General features: G+C 34.9%; 1 protein-coding gene across 6 annotated transcripts in view; it reads left to right on the top strand.

The window, feature by feature from the left end:
• The window catches only part of Tti1 (Telo2 interacting protein 1), a 729,405-nt gene extending 709,015 nt beyond the window's left edge, over positions 1–20,390 (top strand). For all 6 annotated transcript variants that reach the window (XM_090394772.1, XM_090394775.1, XM_090394771.1 and 3 more), the window contains 2 exons: positions 6,526–6,612; positions 20,014–20,390. In XM_090394772.1, coding sequence (XP_090250898.1) covers positions 6,526–6,612; positions 20,014–20,214 — 288 coding nt within the window. In that variant the 3' untranslated portion in view covers positions 20,215–20,390. The remainder of the gene's footprint in view (positions 1–6,525; positions 6,613–20,013) is intronic.
• Positions 20,391–21,593: the final 1,203 nt, after the last annotated feature.

Here is a 21,593-nt window from a genome sequence, read left to right as displayed (position 1 = left end):
TTTGCAATTCTTCATGCAAAACATATCCTACACGTTCTTTTGAAATGCCTATAGTCTCAGCAATTTCATGCACTGTGACTCGCCAGTCATCCAATATCATATCGTGCATTTGATCAATGATTTCTGGTGTTGTTTCACTTTTTGGGCGTCCTTTACATGGATCATCTTCAAGGCTGGTACGGCCATGTTTAAACTTGACAGCCCATTTCTTAATTATCGAAAAGGAAGGAGAAAAGTGCCCATAAACTTTTATGAACTTCAAATGAATTTCTTTTGGAATTTTATAACCACACGATACTCAATTTTATCCATTTCAAGGGAACTTTTGCTTCAGACAGCTGTATAAAACAAACTACTTGATAGAATGATTTGCAATTTCACATGGATGCTTATGATAGATCTACCAACTTAGGAGAAAAAAAAGAAAAATCTCGCCAATGGTGTTGCCATTTATGGCCGAGGCCAAGAACTTTTCAGACCACCCTCGCATATTTTTCTTTCATTCCTTTATATTTCATCTATATAGATATAGTTATTGTAAAGGGTGTCCCAAAGTTCATGCAAGAAGTAATTTTGATAGAAAACACAGGTTTTTAATTAAAAATTGTAATTTCTTATTGATTCATAAAGTATACAGTATAGGGTTATGCATGGAATAGCATATCGGGTAAATGGCTTCCATGGCTTTGCTGGCACATACGCACTCTTTTGTCGAAATTTTCCATGACCGTTTTGCATAAATGTGGCTGAATTTCGTTGATACAGCGCTCAATTTCCTCCTTCAAGGCGTGGGTGGTTGTGGGCTTGTTGGCATAAACCTTAGACTTCAAAAAACCCCAAAGAAAAAAGTCCAACGGTGTTAAATCAAGTTGAATGCCAATTCCGATCACCAAAATGGGAAATTACACGACCAGGAAATGACTCATGCAGTAACTGAATTGTTTCTCGGGCTGTATGGCATGTGGCACCGTCTTGTTGAAATTACATGTCGTCCACATCCATATCTTGCAATTTAGGCACAAAAAACTGGATTATCATGTCGCGATAGCGAGCACCATTAACTGTTATTGCCTTACCCAGCCGCATTTTCGAAGAAGAATGGACTGATGATGCCTCCAGCCCAAAATCCACACCAAACAGTGACACGTTGTGGATGCATTTGTTTCTCAACAATCACTATGGTTTTTCTGAACCCCAAATGCAACAATTTTGTTGATTAACGAAGCCATCAAGATGAAAATGAGCCTCATCGCTGAAGATGATTTTGTTCGAAAAATAAGCATCCACTTGTTGTTGTTTCATAATCCAGTCAACGAACTCTCTTCGCTGTGTGTGGTCAGTAGGCGTCAGTTCTTGAGTCAATTGAACTTTGTAAGCATAAAGATGCAAATCTTTCGTGAGAATACGCTGTAGAGAACTTCTCAAAATGCCCAATTCAAGACCACGGTGCCGAATTGATGTTCCTGGACTCTCAGCAACACTCACGAACTGTTTCGATGTTTTCTGTTGAACAACTTGTTGAAGGACAGCCAGAGTGTATAAAGATCACTAATTCATCCAGTTTCCTTGAATTTTTTAATTAATCTTTTCACAGTTGATGAAGTTAAATCACTATTCCGACCATATTTTGTATGAAAATTGCAAACTGTAGCTGCCAAACCTTCATTATTTTTAAAATATTGCTCAACAATGAAAATGCATTGTTCTTTCGTGTAGCGCTCCATTTTTAATAACCCTGAACTGTCAGCTGTCACGCTGTCTTTTTTTTTCTCATTGGCAAAGCTTTACCGCACAAATGGCGCTAAATTTAAATGTTGCGTGAATTTTGGGACACCCTGTATAATATTGATGATATTTAGATATCCTTGTTTGACTCCTGTGTTTATTGATTTTCATTCTGTAACTTTTTCATTAATTCTTAGTACTGTTTGAATGTTTCGATGCATGTTAGTTATTGCTGAGTGAAGCTGATATGGAATGTTGTACTACTTGAATCTGATTTGAATTTTTTTTTTTTTATGAAAGATGATTTTGTTATCTACAAAACAATGTGGATTTCTATGTGAAATTCACATGTTTTTCTTATATAATGAGAAAGATATAAGTGTGTGTGTATATACATATATATATATATATGTTCATATTTTTTTTTTGTCTGACTGAAACTGAGAAAATAGAAAATCATCAAAATGACTTCTTCAAGTGTAGTAACACTTAAAGCAAATTAAAAAAAAAAAAAAAACATAAAAACACTGTGCCATTATAATAACTTGTAAACTGAAGTTATGTTTGAATTGTCATTATAGTATGTTCCTGTAGTTCTATTGTTGTTCAAATGTGAGGGTATGAGTTCATGCATACGCCAATATCTAATGGCAGAACTATGCGAGTCAGGTAGACTATAACTGAGGTTGCTGTTGATGTGAGAAGAGTCTAGGACTATTTCTTTGGATTTAACTATGCACCGTTCTACTTCATCATGACAAATATAAACTTTTGATTTTGCTTTCCAAACTACTCCTGTTGGCGGCCTTCATTGTTTGTGTTCACTGAAAATAAGACATGACGAGAGCACTCTTGCTCTGATTCTATTGTATGAAATGTCTCTCTGATGTTCCTCTAGCCGTAGGATGATTGATTTCTCAGTCTAGTCATAGTATGTCCTCACACAATCGCATATTATAGTCCGTATAAAATAATCACATATTACTAATTATATGAAGAGCCAAAGGCTAAGGCTTCAATTCGGCAACATGAACTTATTTAAGTTAAGGGATATTATATTCCATATTGTTTCTTAGCCGAATAAGAAACTCAAAGAGTTTCATGCCGAATATAGAAACTATATAAAGTTCGGCGATTCCAAGCGTAAGCAAATACCTGGATAGTGCAGCACCTGATCCATTAAGGTAGTGCAAGCTGAGGCAACTCATAGAAAGGGTGGAGCAAGGTCTGATCACTATTCTTGGTATTTACCCATAATGTGAACTTAGCTCCTAGGAGCTGTATTATTGTTCAACATTATGAGAGAAGGTCACTACCCAGACCGGTTTCAACCTTTTTCGAGGTCTCATCAGTGAGCAGGTAGACCTATCTAATACCAAGTTTGTAGCGAACAGAACTACATCCCTTTTATGAGAATTGCCATGAAGGTGTCCTAATAAATTACTAATTATATGAAGAGCCAAAGGCTTCAATTCAGAGACATGAACTTATTTAAGTTAAGGGATATTATATCCCGTATCCCATAAATACCAAGAATAGTGAACGGAGCTTGCTCCACCCTTTCTATGAGTTGCCTCAGCTTGCACTATCCAGGTATTTGCTTACACTTGGAATCGCCGAACTTTATGTAGTTTCTATATTCGGCATGAAACTCTTTGAGTTTCTTATTCGGCTAAAAAACAATATGGGATATAATATCCCTTAACTTAAATAAAATCACATATTATTTTATATACACCCGTGAACTGAAGAATTGACGATTTTGACGAAACATGTTGTGTGCTCCATTAAATTAACTTGTTATGTATTTTCTCGGTTTCAGTCAGTCAAAAAAAGATGAATATATCTAATCACCGAGTCAATGTAACTAATGATCATCATATATATATATATATACGGAGGCTGTTCAATAAGTTATAAGACTATATTTATACAGAAAACAAATTACATTTAATCGTCATCATTTACATGGTCTTTTTCGAAATAACTACCGTGAGACGCGATGCATTTGTCCCAACATTGCATCCACTTCTTAAACACATGTGAAAGTCCGTTTTTTGAGAGTTCTTTCAAAACCGCCTCCACATCTTTTACACATGCTTTGTTGCTTTCAAAATGGTGGCCTCTTAGTGGTTTCTTGAGCTGAGGAAACAGCCAGAAATCGCACGTTGCAAGATCAGGACTGCATGGAGGGTGTGGTAGGATATCTATGCCGTTCTTTTGCAAAACGTCCACTACACAACCAGTAATATGTGGCCTTGCATTATTGTGGTGCAATAAGAAGCCATTCTTCAGCATTGGACGCTTCCTTGACTTGCTGTACCATTGTCCGTAAAACATCCGCATAGTATGAGCCGTTTACAGTATTCCCGGGTTCTACAGCGTGATGGTAAACAATGCCTTCGTAGTCAAAAAACATTATGGTCATAACTTTACCAGCCGATTTTACAGTTATTGCTTTCTTGGGGGTAGGCAAAGACAGATGCTTACATTCACTGCTTTGTTGTTTCATTGTAGGGTCATAGTGATACAACCAAGCTTCATCTGCTGTAATGATGTGTTTTAAGAAGTTGTTGCCTTCTTGTTCCAGTCTTTCTTTCCATTCTGTGCACACATCCACTCGATGCTGCATTTGCTCTGGTGTCAAGAGTTTGGGAATTCATCGGGTGCAAACACACGTTTCAGTCCCAAATATTCGGCCATGATTGAGTGAACACTTCCCACAGAAATATTCAGGACAACATGCAGCTGGCGTACTGTAATTCTGCAATCCTCCTTGATGATAATCGCTGCTGTGATGGACATTGAAGGTCTTCACTCACGTTCAAGATCTTCCACATTTTGCCTTCCTTCCTTAATAGTTTTATGCCAGCGAAAAACACTTGCCCTCTACATCGCTTCATCGTGGAAAGCTTCGCGTATCATGTTAAAAGTGTCCTATGCTGATTTTTGCAAACGCACACAAAATTTAATCGCATAATGCTGTTCCAAGGACGCTTCCATTTCGACAACTGGTCGCGGCTCGTAGGCACGCCGAAACAAGCTTGCGTTTTGTCACGTGACACTCTGGCACATCAGCCCATATGCGCCATCTATCAAACTCTTTTGTTAATACAGACAGCAACATTTCTTTATTCCACAGAAATTAATATTGTGATGAGTGGTTTCGCCACAGTAAAATTAGTCTTATTACTTATTGAACAGCCCTCGTATATATATTTCTTGGCTCTGCACAAAGTTTATCTTCTATAAATGGTTTGAATTTTGAAGTTAATATTCATGCATATAATAACTTATAACCACTATTTAAGGAGACTTATTTCTCTATTAGTTTCACAATTAACCTTGATTGATTTTGTATTTATCCATTGTTTATATGTATGTTTCTTACCTTTAATTATTTCTTCAAATCTCATCCACTTTCTTATTTCTCTTTTCCTCTTCTGTTTACTTTTCTTCCATCACATTCTGTATGGTTTTTAAATTATTCTGTTCTATTTCTTTATCATAATTTCCTTTTATTTGTTCTAGTTTTTTCATTTATACTCTTTACAAATAGAATTACTTAATACTTTTGTCATCCAAAAGTTGAACTGTAAATTATTCCTGGGAATTTCTCTTCATTAGATGTGGTTAATTTTAAATCATCTTCGGGATATTCCTAATTTTTCTTGATATTATGATCAATACCTGAAATTCCAGGGTTCACTGTGTGGAGGTAAGAGTGGGATTGAGGAGGAAAGAGTGGTTGATCCTGCTGAGAGATCATATATTGCATGCCCATCCTCCTTTTAACCACCTTTGATAAATAAGAATAGATGATGATGATCTGATTCTCTTTCTGCACCTCTAAATACCCTTCTACCTAGTACCATGTTAGCTGTTATATAGTTAGCTATTATACTTTTGAGAATTAAGTAGTAGTGGAGGTGATGAGATGTATTTAGTCAAGTAGTGAAGTTGAGGTGTCATGTAATAATAAATAAAAATTATTAATCCTGCTATTGCTCTTTCTTCATTTTTGACTTCACTGTAGACATGGATATAATTATCTGTTTCACCTGAATCTTTTTGTCATTACTACTAATTTGATATTTCTTTCATATAGGGTTTTGTCTAGATCTTAATGTTTTTGATGAATACTGTTCACATCCCACAAAACATTCCAGATATTCTTGTTTATTCTTTTTCCTTTCCTTATTCTGCTTTTGCTTATCACCCTGTCTAAGTCATTTTCCAGAGTGACAGTTCAGTTTCTTCTATCCCAGACTTTGGAGTAAAAAAAAAAAAAAAATTCAGCTGGGTTGGATATCAGCGATCTGCAGCCTAGCTTGATTGATGGCAGCCCCTCCATAAGCCTTCCACACTTGCCCTAAGTCTCCCTTTTCTTGTTTGTATCTGACCAAACTTCCTACAGGGGTTGGTACCAATCTTCCCCATGATTGCTCAGGTTCCTGGGTTCACCACCATATGGAGGTGAGAGTGAGTTTGAGGAAGAGAGTAGGTGATCCTGCTTGTGAGATCATATATTTTGTGAACCACCTTAAAAAATAGTAAGTATTCAAGAATGTGATCAAAAATATCACTTTTCTATACTAAACAATATGCATTTTTCATAATCACTAGTGAAGGTGAATTTATCATTTCTTTATGAACTAAAAGTTTTTATTACTATTATATGAATTATAATTATTTATAATGTATTATGAATTCTTCATAATAAATCATAAATTTCTTTGAATGATAATGAATATATATTTTACTAATCTGCTTTTAATGTTCCTTTTCTCTGTCACGTAGCTTGATTTAAAAGATGGAGAAATTCAGATGATGATTTTAGCATGTCTTCCATATCTTAGCATCAATCAACCAAAAGCCCTTCAAAAAGTAAGTGTTTCTAATAATATCATTATTATAATTTTTATCATCAGTCAAAAAGCAAGGAATTGACACCCATGCTAACAACCAGTATGTGTTTTTCTTTCTTTTTTATGCACTCCCTAGCAGCCTTGGGCAATTCATTGTGCCAAGGAAATTTTATGAAGGAGTGTAAGCACAAAATTGATAGATGTATTTTTATTTCAAATGTGTCTTCTTCTTCTCTCTCTCCTATTTTAGAGTTATTAGTATATGTATAATGATAGTCAAGTCCTATCATTCTTCAAAATTAATCTGCTGTTTTCAGGATATCATTATTATTGTCAGATCATCAAATTTTAGGTAGACATGCACTTCCCGGTGTCTTACTGCCACATTTTTAATCATCAGAATGCAGACATGCCACAAGCACTGCATGCTACAAAATCTTGTAGGATACTGTGCAGAATATAGTCCTTAAACAGTGGAGGGCTAGTGATAACATATCAGCTACCTGACTTATTGTGGTAGTCATAATTTAAAAATACAGTACCATGTACAGACAAGATATACTAAAAAAAAAATTTGAAATTCTGAAAACTCCAAAATATAAACTGTCTACATGAAACAGTGACCAATCTAGGCAAGACTCACTCTAAATTTAAAATAAATATCCTAAAATTTTTAGCTGTCTTGTCTCTCTCTCTCTCCCTCCTCGCAATTGGTGCTACATGCCAACTTAGCCTCAACTTTCTGACTGGTTCATTGAACATCAGTATAAAGTAATGAACTAAGTTTGATCATAATATCAGATATTGGGTTTAATTATACCACTTTTTTTTCTAATATGATCCATATCGATGATGAGTAACAGTGAACATAACATAACATACATCGTCATCTTCCACCAGCTCTTACATCAAACTATCTTCTTGTGCCTTCTTCAATTCTGACTTACAACTTAAATATTGACCATAAAATAAGGCCCTGCTCTATAACACTTCCCTTTATGACTATCTGCTCATATGACAATAATTAGTTATGAATAATGCCTGTTTATATGACACTACATTTGATCATACAGTGATTTTCATTTATTACCAGTGCCCATTTATACAACATTGCATTTGCTAATAATTTTAGTAACATGACACTGCTATGAATCAATCACTGCACAGGTTTTGTGGACTCAGTTTATTTATAGCATCATTTCTCAGCATCTCTCTGTTTTACTGTGACTTTTAAACTTTTTAAACATTAGCTATTTTTTTATGTTATTGTTATTCATAATGCTAGTAAAAAATTAAAGTAAGGGTACTCTTGTTTCTAGACAGTATTTAGATACTAAGATTAAATTTATCAAATTTAGTGACATGGCATGCCAATATGACTGTTATAGAGAAATTTGCAAAAAATAAAGACAATCTACCATTCACCATTTATGTTTGTCATATCCAAAATTTATTTTACATTTTTTATTTACACATATAAGGTAACTAACAAGTGTTTGTTCTTGATCCAGCTTATTCTTCAACAGGTTTCTCATCCACAACTCTCCTTAGCCTATTTTCAAATATGCTTGCACATGTCTTGCATGAACACTGAGCAAAGAAATTCTTCTGTAATTCTCATCTCAAAATGTAAAAAGAGATTTTACATTTTGAGATGAGATGTAAAAAATTGCTGAAGAGCAGAGTTTTTTTTTCTTTTTTCCTGAGTAATCTCTTAGTGCATCACCAAGATAGAACTCTAGAGATTTGACATGCATCCTGTCCTGTTTGCAGGTATAAGCTGCCAATGCCTAGTGTTTATTAGATTCAATGAACATGTGATTCTTCTAACTTTATTAATCATTTTTGGGAGACAAGCTTTTCAATGAAAGAGATCAAGTACCAAGAACCATAATGAGGGTGAGTTTATGGAATAAGGTATCATCCTCCATATGCAGAGTTTGGAAGAAAAAGACTAAAGATTAACATAATTACGAGCAGTTTCTTTATAAAAAGACATCATTCTAATCAGAACAGATCAGATAGTCTCCTTAATGTGGAGAGCGTTATTACTTAACATAATCATCAGTTTTTTTTTTTTTATTGTTGCTGTTTTACTGACCATGCTAGGATTCATAATTTTACTATAATTGCATCATTAATTATTATGCCAGAAGAAAACTGCATAAATAAAAAAAAATATTCTTTTTATGCAATTAAGTCTTATTTATTATTCTTTTTCACAAATACAGAAATGTTGCTATTAACATTGAGCCATAACTTTTTTCTAGGACATAAGAGCATGTTATTTTGTTATAACACTGAACACTATAGTGAGTGTTTTACTGTATTTTGTGTAATAGCACAAAAAATAATTTTTTTTTTTTTACTTTGGCAGATAGGAGCTAGTTTTTATTACATATCTTTCATATAGTAAATTTAAGAGTAAAATCCGAATTTTATGTTTCTTTTCCTTTAGTGTAAAATGTAAAATGAATTTTATGTTCACATATGCTGCTATATTTCTGTTCACATATGCTGCTATATTTCTGCTGAATGTGGTACATATTCAAAAATGCAATTTTTTGAATATGTACCACATTCAGCAGAAATATAGCAGCATATGGCCTCTGGCAAAATTGCATTCTAAACTGACCAAGCATGTTCGTGCAACATTTTGAAATATCATACCAATGGGTAATAAATTACCCACTGATATGATACACATAGTCAATGCATATGCACAGATCACAAGCTACATGACACTACACAAAAGTAAGATAAATCTAAATGCTTTGTTAATTGTGTTCTTTGTTCTGAGTAATCTCTTAGTGCATCACCAAGATAGAACTCTAGGGATTTGACATGCATCCTGTTCTGTTTGCAGGTGTATAAGCTGCCAATGCCTAGTGCATAGCCTAACCTTTGATGGGGAAAAAAAATAAAAAATTACACAAATATAAATTGATTATAATAAATTTAGTTTCATCCTTTATCCAAGTGTGAGCAAACAAAGTTTGCACCTGAAAATATCTTCAGGACTGGGGTAAGGTAGTACAACTCGTAGCAAAGGTGGACCAAGCTAACATCACTCCTATCTCAGTATCTCCCATAATGCAAAACACATCTCCTTGCGGATATGTATAATGTTATGCATTAAGGGAGATATGGGAGATACTGAGATAGGAGTGATGTTAGCTTGGTCCACCTTTGCTACGAGTTGCCCGGTGTTGTACTACCTTACCCCAGTCCTGAAGATATTTTCAGGCGCAAATTTCGTTTGCTCACACTTGGATAAAGGATTAAACTAAATTTATTATAGTCTAACCAAGTGACAAATAAACTTTCAACGTCTTTCTCTAAATCCAGAGTAATTTAATAAAAAGGTAGCACACCTTTTGGCAACTCCTACAGGTAAAGATGACCTTGCCATTGCTTCTGCCTGGTATCTCCACTTCTGGGCCTGGCTCCCACTGAAGAGACCTCAATAAAGATCGAAACTAGTCTGGGTAGTGGCCCTTCCCCTTAATGCATAACATTATACATATCTGTAAGGAGATGTGTTTTGCATTATGGGAGATACTGAGATAGGAGTGATGTTAGCTTGGTCCGCCTTTGCTACGAGTTGCCCAGTGTTGTACTACCTTACCTCAGTCCTGAAGATATTTTCAGGTGCAAACTTTGTTTGCTCACACTTGCATAAAGGATTAAACTAAATTTATTATAGTCTAACCAAGTGAAAAATAAACACTCAATATAAATTAATTAATTATCAAAATAAAATAATTTTTTAATACATATAAGTATAAAAAATAATACTGATGATAAAAAAATTAAATAAAATAAAAAAGTTTTATAGTGGAACTACATTAAGCACATCTCTACAGTCCTCTTATATAAATCATTATGTGAACATTAAACATCATCTGAATCTCAACAAGAATGATGGATGAACAATTTCAAGAATCTGGAGGACCCATCTGCAACCTATATAGCATCCATAACTTGATGGAAGAATCCCAACACAAGAAAACCTTAATAAAAGGACTATAGAGATGCATTTAATTTAGTTCTACTATAAAACTATTTTTATTTTTTTAAATTTTTATTTATATATTTTTTATCACCCGTTTTTTATTTTATTTTGTTAATTAATTTATATTTGTGTATAATTTTTTATTTATTATTAGTTTTTTTTTTCCCAACCAGATGTCAGACTAAGGTAAACAAAGCATTTAGCTACTTTTGTGTAGTGCCATGAAGCTTGTGTCTTGTGCATATGTATGTTTTCCTGATGATGACCTCAATACAGAAGTCAAAACATAATTTTACTATATATATTATACATAATTTTTATACACATACTTTAATACTATACATAACTTTTACTATACATAATTTTACTATATTTACTATATATACTAATAACAAAACGTTATTTTCATAATTATAAGTAAAGTAATTACTCCAACATGTGTACTTTTGTCTCCATAAATTCTTCACAATGGAATGACATGGGAAGTAGAAAAAGCCATCAGACACCTAACATGTGGGATGGGAAAGCAGCTGAAGTAGATGGCATTCCATGAGAATTACTAAAATATGAAGGTATTAATTAAAGTTTTATAGCAGCCAGACACATTCAGAAAGTGAAATTCCTTATGACTGGAGCAGAGTTCTTATAGCACCATCAGTATTAAAAAAAGTAAATAAAAAGGGAAAATAAAAGCAATAATATATATATATAAAAAAAAAAGGAAATAAGCCTGAGTATTATACAAATGAAAATTATAGCGGAATTTCTCTGTTCAGTGTTCCATGCAAGACAAAAGGAAAATAAAAAAAAAATCTAAAAAGACAAATAAAATTGAAAGCAGGATGTGCGAAGAGAAAAAGAGAGAACTGCTGAGAAAGTGAGGAGAATGAACTTAGACGTGAGAGAAGAGCATGAGTAAACAAGGAAGAGAAGAAAGCTAGAGAATTGGAAAGAGAGAGAGGTAACTGGAGAAAATCAACAAGAGAGTGGGAGGAGCATGGAAAGGGATGGAGAAAAGGGGGAAAGTGGGAGTGAAAGAGATTGGAAGCAGAAAGGGTCAGAGATGTCATGGAGAATGAAAAAATCTTTTCAGAGTATCACATATGGATTCATTTCAGACAAATTATGGAGACTACAACAGTGTTAGAAATAATTACTTTAATTTCCCGACATTTCAACCTTCATATTAAGGCCATCATCTGGAATATACAAATAGGTATACTGAGATGAGCTAAATTACATTTCAAACAGTGTACCAAAGAGACAATGATTTGATGAGCTGTTATTCTACTGGCCTGACCTCTAGTGTATAAAAAAATAATACATGAAAGCTATATTCTATTTATAACATTATCAGAGAAAAAAATTCATATGGATAGTTTTATGACAGCAAAAGTGGTGTCCTAACTTAGCATGAGAGTTGTTATGTTAGACTTAGGATCCTGGGTTACTTACAGTCCTATTTATAATTAATTCTTAATGTGCCATTTATGTTCCTTTTTTTTGATTCAATTCCTATCCGGAAAAAAGGAACACAAACAGCACATTAAATTTAATAACTATGGTAAATCCAGCCTTTCTGATCATACCCTAAATACTCTACATAGAATTGACTGGAAAGACACCTGTTGTTTATATCACCGTGTTATGAACATAAATTTATATACACTATATATAAATTTAGTCACCTGTGTAGCTCAGTAGAAGTGCCGTTTGCAGTCTATGGTGCTTGACCGTAGACTGCAAAAAACTGAGAAAAGGATATTTAAAAGGTCTAAATTTCATTCCCTCACCTAAGTTTATTCCAAAAGAATCTCTACTTACTAAAATAGAAAAATCCAGTTCACTTATTCCTAATCATTTGGCAAAACTATTGAATCCATCTTCATTATCAATAATGCTAAACCTCCAAGAGATAATCTTTCTCCTGCAGAAAGACAGGCCTTAAAGAATCTTAAAAAGAACAAAAACATCGTTATTTTACCTGCAGATAAAGGCAATGCCATATTCGTCCTCAATTCTGAAGATTACCACAATAAAATGCTTCAATTGCTTGAAGACAACATTACATATTCAATTCTTCAGGATGATCCAACAAGGGAACTACAAAACCGCACAAACAATCTGTTAAAGACTACATTTGAACCTCCTCACAATATGCGCCTTTCTTTACATTCTCTTCATCCTCTTATTCCACGCATTTATGGAGTTCCGAAGATACACAAAGAAAACACCCCTCTTTGCCCAATTGTGGAAGGAATTGATGGTCCTACTTATAAGCTTTCGAAACATCTTGCAGAATACCTCAAGTGTTTCTCCAATAAATCTTCATCGTTCATCAAAAACACCACAGATCGTTTCTCATATCAAAAATATTTCAATCAGTGAAAATGATATCGTAGCAAGTTTTGACATCTCATTATTTACTAACGTCCCTACTGAGGAGGTATGAACATTACTTGAGGACAAATTGTCTAAAAAGATATTTGCTTTACTAAAGCATTGTATTCAATCTGGCTCCTTCAGATATAAGGACTCTATTTACAAACAAAACCAAGGCCTAGCAATGGGCAACCCTTTATCCCCAGTTCTTGCAAACATTTTCCTGGAAGATTTTGAAGCAAAAGCCATATCGTCCTTCTCCTTTAAGCCAAAACTTTGGAGACGTTATGTTGACGACATTTTCATTATATGGAGTCATGGCCACACATCTCGCATGGATTTTCTTCAACATCTTAACAACCAGCATCCTAATATAAAATTCACTGCCAAACTAGAACAAAATAACTGCCTTCCTTTCCTGGATGTAATTCTTACACGATGCTCTGATATACTGAAAACCAACTCATACTAACAGATATCTGCACTGTCAATCTCATTACTTTCCACCACAAAAGCTCGGAACTATTTCTACCTTAGGACACAGAGCACGATCTCTTTTAAATGAACCAGATGAACTCCAAAAAGAAATTGAACAACTTTCTCTTATCTTTAAACAAAATTGATATTTTGAAAAAACAATTAAGAAATTTCTTCTGGATCCTCCTAGGCAGCGTACTACGGAAACTATTGATTTTAAAGGTAGCATATCAATACCTTACATTAGTTTAGTCTCCAATAAATTGGCTAAAGTCCTTAAAAAATACAACATCGGGACGTTTTTCACTACACTCCCTAAAGTCCGTTCTCTTATAAGCCATCCGAAGGCTATTCATCATAACCTGAAATATATCCAGGTGTTTACAAGTTATGGTGCGACTGTAATATTCCTTATTTTGGACAGACTAACAAATCTGTTGAACTGCGTATTGAGGAGCATAAGAGAGAGACATCTCCTATAAAAGATCACATGCATCTGCGCTATCCAGTCATGTTCTTTTCTCTAATAACCCTCATGACGATCTACAGAGTCACTCAGTTTGCTGGGATAAATTCGAAAACATTTTTCGCTGTAGTGATGAGTTTGAAAGAAAAATCGTGGAATCCAGAGAAATCCTCCTTAATCCTGAACATTTGAACAGCAATTTGAGTTATAACATCCCTGATAGCCATACTGCAGTTGTTCACTACTGGCGCTCACGAGAACCTGCAAGCACACATACAACAAACAATAGCACGTTAGATAGAACGACTTAAAAATACAACGTTTTTGTGTTAATTATGTATTGCATTTTTTGCCTGTAATTCTCAGTTTTTTGTAACCTCAATTTTTTATTACTGTGTTCTACCTTTAGTGGATACCTGAAGAAGTCTGTAAAAGGCTGAAACTAGTTGTATCATTAAAATTTATTCTCTAAAATATATATATATATATATATATGGGAGTGTGCTCATTTAAGATGGCTTGCAAATGATTAGCCATATGAATGGAAAGATTTTTATATATAAAATGAAATACATTAGCAAAAGTGAAAATTTTAATCATTTTGGCCATGTTCAAAATTTAGGACCCATTCCTGATATAAGATTTATTTATATCCTGATATAAATCTTAAAGAGTTCCCTCTTTAGAAACACTAGTTTAAAAAAGTTGATTTCATTTTCACATTTTATAATTAAATTAGCCGGCCTGGTTGGCCAACTGGTTAGCATATCTGCTCTCCATCCAAAAGGCCACCGTTTCAAATCCCACCTTGGGCATGGATGTTTGTAATTGTCTGTGAAAATATTAGTGGTGGTGGTCAGCTGTAGTTGCAGTTGGTGGAGACGGAGAGATGTAGAGTAGGTGCCCTCCCTCAATGAATCTTTGGACTCCCTGGAGTCCAAAGATTCATTGAGGATTGCATAATAATAATTTATTATTATGCAACACGCATAATAATAATTTAATTTTTAAGTTTTAAATTCATGTCATTATTTACATGAAGAAAATGGGCTTACCTTGCGTGCTTTTAAAAATATGGTTAACCATACAATACCTAATAAATTCCAACTGTAATGGATATCCAGCTCATCTCCAAACAGTGCCCTGAAGTCTGCTCTGTGACTGCTTCTGCTCAAATATGACCCTCATTTCAAAATTATGTAATGCACTTTTGGCTAAGAATGATGCAGAAAAAACAATCTTAATTATTTTACCTTGAGAATCCTGAGTTTTCAGCAACTATAGACACTAAGTGTAGTGTCTAGAATTGCCTTTTCCGTTTAGGGATAGAGGAGTGGAGTTACAGGCAGTCGAGAGAATGAAAGATTATTAGAAAGAGAGATAATGAGAAGATGCTGTGAAAGTGCAGAAAGGGAAAGCATGATAAGGAGAAGGAATGAAAGTATGGAAACACATATGCATAGATTACTGAGCAAAGCGACTGATAATAAGAATATAAGGCAGGATTGTCAAAGTGTTGGGAAGAATGTAGCAGAAGCAGTGAGTGATAGTGCACAAAATATGAATGAGTGTGTTTGAAAGAAGATGATGACATGCTAGCGTGGAAAGAAATTGCATGCTCACATGAACCCCCCCCCCCCCCTTCACAGGACAAAATGTGAGCTTGAGCAGCTGAAGGAACAATTGATATGTGGTACAGATGGATGGAGCATGAAAGAAAAAAGTGAATGGAGAAAGTGTGAGAGACTGGGAGAAATTAAATAGTATTGTATGGGGATTCAATGATAAGAGGTAGGTGTATTTAATGAGAAAGTGAAGAAAATATTTTTTAGATGTGAAGATACAGGATGTTAGTGATGCTGTAACAGGCCAAAATAAATCCAGAAGAGTTTTTTTATGTAGCAAGTAAGAGGGAAAATGACTGTAGTAGAATGACTTTAAACAGTGCTCATGGTAGGAAGGTGACTGAACCAAAAGAAATAGAGGTGAAAAAATGCAGTGAGAGAAGATATGAAAGAATTGTTAGTGGAAGTGAAAATGAAGAGCAAGAAAGTAAAGATTGTGAGTCTGCTGCATTGTATGATAGGACAGAACTAAGAAGGGCCATGATTGTCAATAAGAAAGATTGTGCAGGAAGAGTGGTGTGCAATTTATTGATGTATGGAGTGACTTTAATGGACGAAAGGACTTATATGTGCTTGATGGACTACATTTAAATGGTTTTGAAGTTAGATATTTGGAGGAAGTTGTTTATTGAGTGTATGATAGTAGAAAACCAAGGGAAACCAGAGATATTAGGGAGGATGAAATCAATCACGTGTCTGGCCACCCCTGTGATAAACGAGCATGGGTACAGTAATGATTATGCAATGCTGAACAGGATTTCACAGGTCTCCAATTTAAATGGGTTGGAAACGACATCACACAAGTGTAACTATGGGTACAAAGGGACATTGAAATTGCATGCACATGAATCCAAGAGGTATCAGGAATAAGGGTGAGGAGTTTTGGCATTGGTAAACTCGACTTGGCCAAAAATTATAGGCATCAGTGAGACTTGGTTGACTGAAAATGATGTAGTTAGGTATAGAATCCAAAGTGTATTGTATTTTCAGGGAGGATAGAACTAACAGGACAGGAGGTGAGATATTGTTGATGATAGCCACAGAATTACAACCAACAAAATTAGAAGTTAATGAGGTCTGAGGGAGATGGTTCATTTGAGGCTGTCCGATGTTGCGATAGAGGCAGATAGGACAAAATATGTTGTTGTTGTTGTTGTTGTTGGGTGCTGCCCTATATAGACCACCACAGGAAGATGTTGATGCCATTTATTGGCAAATCAGTACAATGAGTGTAGGCCAAACAGTTAGTATGGGAGAATTTAACTATGGGGGACATTGATTGGAGGGAGGAAAGGGGCAGGGCAAGATGGAAGTGAGATTTATGTAGTTGCTAAGGAATAATTACATGAAGCATGTTGTTAGGGGGGGGGGGGGACAAGGTGTTTGAGGGTGTTGGATCTGATAATAGCATTGAAAGATGTATCCATAACCAAGTAGGCACTCTGCATCCAATATGGAGAGCGACCATGCAGTCTTGTTCTGGGAAGTTGCCAAACTTGCAGTTCTCTGTCAAGAAGGGGGGGGGGTTGTGTTCAACTATAAGGCTAGTGATTATGAGAGACTCGGGAGTCATCTTGGGAACAGTGCCATCACTTCAGAAGCTACATGGAAAGAATGTCAGTAGTGCATCGCAAGTGGTCAGAGATTGCTTGAGAGTAGCAATATCAGACTGCATACCCATGTCATCCATTTAATTCCAAGCCAAGTTGGAATTAAGTGGATGAGTAGGGGTATAAAGCAAGGGCTGCAAAAAAAGAAAACATTGTGGAGGAAATATAAAGAATAAAGTGATCAACATATGCATGTGCAGTACAAAGTGCAAGCAAGAAGGATGATTCTTATGGTAAGGAAGGCCAAATCAGACTATGAGGGAGAATTAGCTAAACAGGCCAAAATAAATCCAGAAGAGTTTTTTTTTTTTTTTTTTTTTTTGTTATGTAGCAAGGAAGAGGGAAAATGACTGGTAGAATGACTTTAAACAGTGCCCATGGTAGGAAGGTGACTGAACCAAAAGAAATAGTTGACTAATTGATCATTTTGCAATGGTGTATCATCCAGGTGATGATTTTACAGTTGCTGATGTTACAGGGAAGCCATGCATATCAACATTGAGGTAGATGAACAGGAAATGTTCAGCATATTAAAAAATATGAATGTGAACACAGCAATGTGACTGGATGGTATATTAGCCCATGTTCTACGTTAATGTGCATGAGAATTGAATTGCCTTTGATGAAGTTGTTTAATCTAAGTCTCAGCTCTAGCAGGGTTTCAAAGGAGTGGAAAGAAGGTAAGATAGTGACATTGCATAAAGGTGGCTTCAAGCCAGTGGTAGCAAACTACAGACCAATTAATATATCGAGAGTGGTTTGTTAAATAAAGTATTGGAAAAGTTGGTGAAAGGTAAAATACAACAGTGCGTTGATAAGGATGTGTGGGCAGCATGACACTGTAAAGGGTAGGTTCTGTAGTAACTTAATCACATTTTATAATAAAGTGACAGCAGAATTGAGTAAAGGTAATGGCTATGCCATGATACTGCTCAACTTTGCCAAGGCATTTGACAGAATACCACATGGAGAGTAGTACGTGGTGGAGTCTAGGAGAATGATGGTGACTAGTGGAATGCCTTAGGGTTCAGTACTAGGGCGACTACTCTTTAATTTGTATATTAATGACATAGTGAAAGAATTGAGAGAGGATATTCAGTTTGCTGACGATGACAAACTAGGGAGAACAATAATTGATAAAAGTGATGTATATATCCTGCATGATGATTTAAATAATTGGCATTGTGAGCTAGTGGATTGTAAAATTAATATTGTAAAATGTAAGGTTATGTACTTCAGGTTGAAAAGGTTGCATATTGTGTATCATATTGATGGTATTGGTTTGCAGGAAATTGCTAGGCTAGCGACTTGGGGATAACAGTGGACAAAGAGTTACATAGAAGGCATATTGCAAAAGTTGGCAAAATAGCTCAACAACTTACTTGGATGTTGAAAAACACTAACAAGTAAAGATAAGATGTTATTATTCCTCTTTATAAAGCTATGATTCAGCCACATCTTGACTACTGCACACAGATCACCTGGATTTCTTGGGGACCAGGAGGTGGTTGAAAGATTCAGAGATGAGTGACCAAGATGGTGAGTTCTGTGGAATACTCCCTATCCTAATAGGGAGTATTCCACAGAAGGTATAGTAAAGGATTGTGGGTTACACAGTTTAGTTGCTAGGCAGGAAGGAGGGGACCTGATGCAAATTTTCATGATATTAAAGGGGTTTTATAAAATTGATGCAAGTGAAATTTTTCAATATATGACAAACAGTCAGAGAACTTGGGACTTTCCATGGAATTTGCATAAGAGTGTGGTTAGTAGAGGTGTTAGGACCAGATTTTTTGCTTGGAGAGTGGTGAGTGAGTGAAATGGATTGCCAGAATTGGTTGTGAGTTCCCTAACTGTGAATGGATTCAAGGAGAGGTATGATAGAATTTGTGTGTATGATGGTTGAGTTGGGTCTCCAGCAATGATTCTCTGGATTCCATGGAGAAGCTGTAAATAATAACTGCTCTCCGTGTGTTTTTATTTAAATTCAGTTTTGTGACATGTGTTAAAGCATTTCATTATTTGCATGCCTTTCTTTTTTTCAAGTAAAAAGAAGAAAAAAAAAAAGAAAGAGAGAGAGAGAAGAAAAAAAAATTATTTATAAACTAACATTAAATTGAATATCTTCTTTCTCCTGGTACAGATTGATAGCCATACCATTCGCATATACATGCCTCTTGTGGTCTTGTTATTTGAAAAATATGCATTCTTTTTTAATTTAAACTTCAACGCTGGGTGGCACAATTATCTACTTAGAATGTTTTGAATGTCAAGGACAATACTACATGATTAGATAATATTCTAATTATATATAAGATAGTAATCATATTATCTGACAAAACAGTAAAGATTTAAGAAGGGTAGTATAAATGTATCTCCAGATGAAGTTTGGTTACTGCATTTGTTGTAAAATAATTAAACTGCAAATGTTGCTTAAAAAGGAAATTTAATGTTATTTATCAGCAGTCATTGAGTAGACATTGCATGCAACCAACCAAATAAATTTTCTATTGCATTTTATTCCCAAAAGCGAGAACAGGAAATTCCTTAGCCTGCTCAACTGTTTAATAAACAAACTAGTAAGAATCATAATTTCTTACTTGTGTGTTTATGTGTTCTGTTACTAGCTTCATGATGTGTTATTTATTTATTAAGTAAAACTTTTTAATAACCTCAAATTAAATTTCTGTTTTAAAAAATCAATAATCAACAGGCATTTTAACATTTTTAAGATGCAGATGCCTTAAACCCATTGCATTACATCTTTTGCTGGCCTTCTCACTATATATTTTTAATTTATTGAATTAACTTACCTTTATTAAATTTCTCCCTGCTTTAATTTCAGGCATCAATGAAAGCACTGGAGTATCTCATATTTATAGATCCTGATATTGTTTGGCTAAATCTCAGTATTGCTTCCAGTCCTGTAAGAGAAATTCATCCTGTTTCTCCTTATCTTTATCATATACGGTTTTGTGATCCTAACATGGACTTAAACTATAATATTCATGACCTATTACAAACATTGTCTAGCAAATTCAGTTGACTTTTTTTTTTTTCAGATACATGATGTTGCCTTCCACTTTTCCTTCAGAAAATAGAAAGTAGTGTATATGTTTAATTTCTAAAAATAAAAAGATTTAAATTAATAATGAGTTTGTGAAAGTGTATGTTATCTGCTAGTGTTTGTAAAGAATGTTATTAAATATACCATGCATAGTTTTTTTGTGGTAATGAAATTTCTGTTAAAACTGCAATAATTATTCATATATGTTTTGCTTTGGTATGTGTGTGAAATACAGGTGAATAAGATATGATTACATCAAAGGCATCAGAGTTGTCTTTGAAGTAGACCTGAGCATTACATTTGGTATACAGTTTCAGATATAAACTATCATCCTATTTCTGTCTTCCATATAATCAGTTCACAAGTTTCCTCAGATCCACTGAGCTGGCATCCATCATTCTTCTGCTTTTATTGAATATACCTCTGTTTTCTGTAACAGCCTTCCTCACTAGTTTAACAAGGACTATGTAATCATAAAGTAGCTGTTATTATTGTTATAAGATACTCCATGGAGTCCTTAGACTCATCAAGAGAGAGAGCCCCTAAACATCATGCCAGGCACTATCCAACATTTGCCAGTACCTGCCTTACTTTACTCTGAACTCATTCACATTCATGGCATCCACAACAAACTTGGGCAGCCTATTCCACTCATTCACCACTCTCCAAACAAAACATCTGCTCTTGCTCAATTTCCCAGGATGGCCCCTTGTTCTCCCACTACCAGACCTGTTCTGAAAAATTTCCCCTGTATTAATCTTGTAAAAAAGCCATCAGTAATTTGTATGTCTCAATCGTATCACTCCTTTTTCTGCCTGTCAACCAGTTTCTGTAACCCCAAATAAATCTTCAATAATCCTCATAAGATTCATTCCATAGACCTGATACCATCTTGATCACTTACCTCCAGATTCTCACAACTCATCTTCATTAGGTGATCAGATCTGTTCACAGTAGTCATGATGAGGTCTTACCAAAAGCTCTATGAAGAGGTATAATAACCTGCTTGTCTTTGCTCGTGAAGGTATTCTTCAGTAACCAAGTAATCCAATGAGCTACTTTTGCAATCTGCCCTCTAAACTTTAACTCCCTATCTACTAACATGCCCAAATCATCCCCTAGCTTCATCAATTTCCTGCAGTACAATTCCAGTAATGTGGTACACAGCTGGTATTCTTTTCACCCCAAAATGCATAACCTTATGCTAGCCACATTAAACTGATATCCATTCTCTTTTGTCCAGACTGCCAGTCTGTCCAAATCATCCTGTAAAATTTTAACATCATCTGCATTAACTATTGCTCTTCCCAATCAGCAAACAACTGAATAATTCCTGTCAGATCCTTTCCTATATCATT

The sequence above is a fragment of the Typopeltis vanoorti genome, chromosome 6 (genome assembly GCF_054136105.1).
Source record: "Typopeltis vanoorti isolate ZY-2024b chromosome 6, IOZ_Tvanoo_1.0, whole genome shotgun sequence".
NCBI lineage: Eukaryota > Metazoa > Arthropoda > Arachnida > Uropygi > Thelyphonidae > Typopeltis > Typopeltis vanoorti.
Note: the sequence above shows the minus strand (reverse complement) of the source record. Positions and strands in the feature narration are given on the sequence as shown.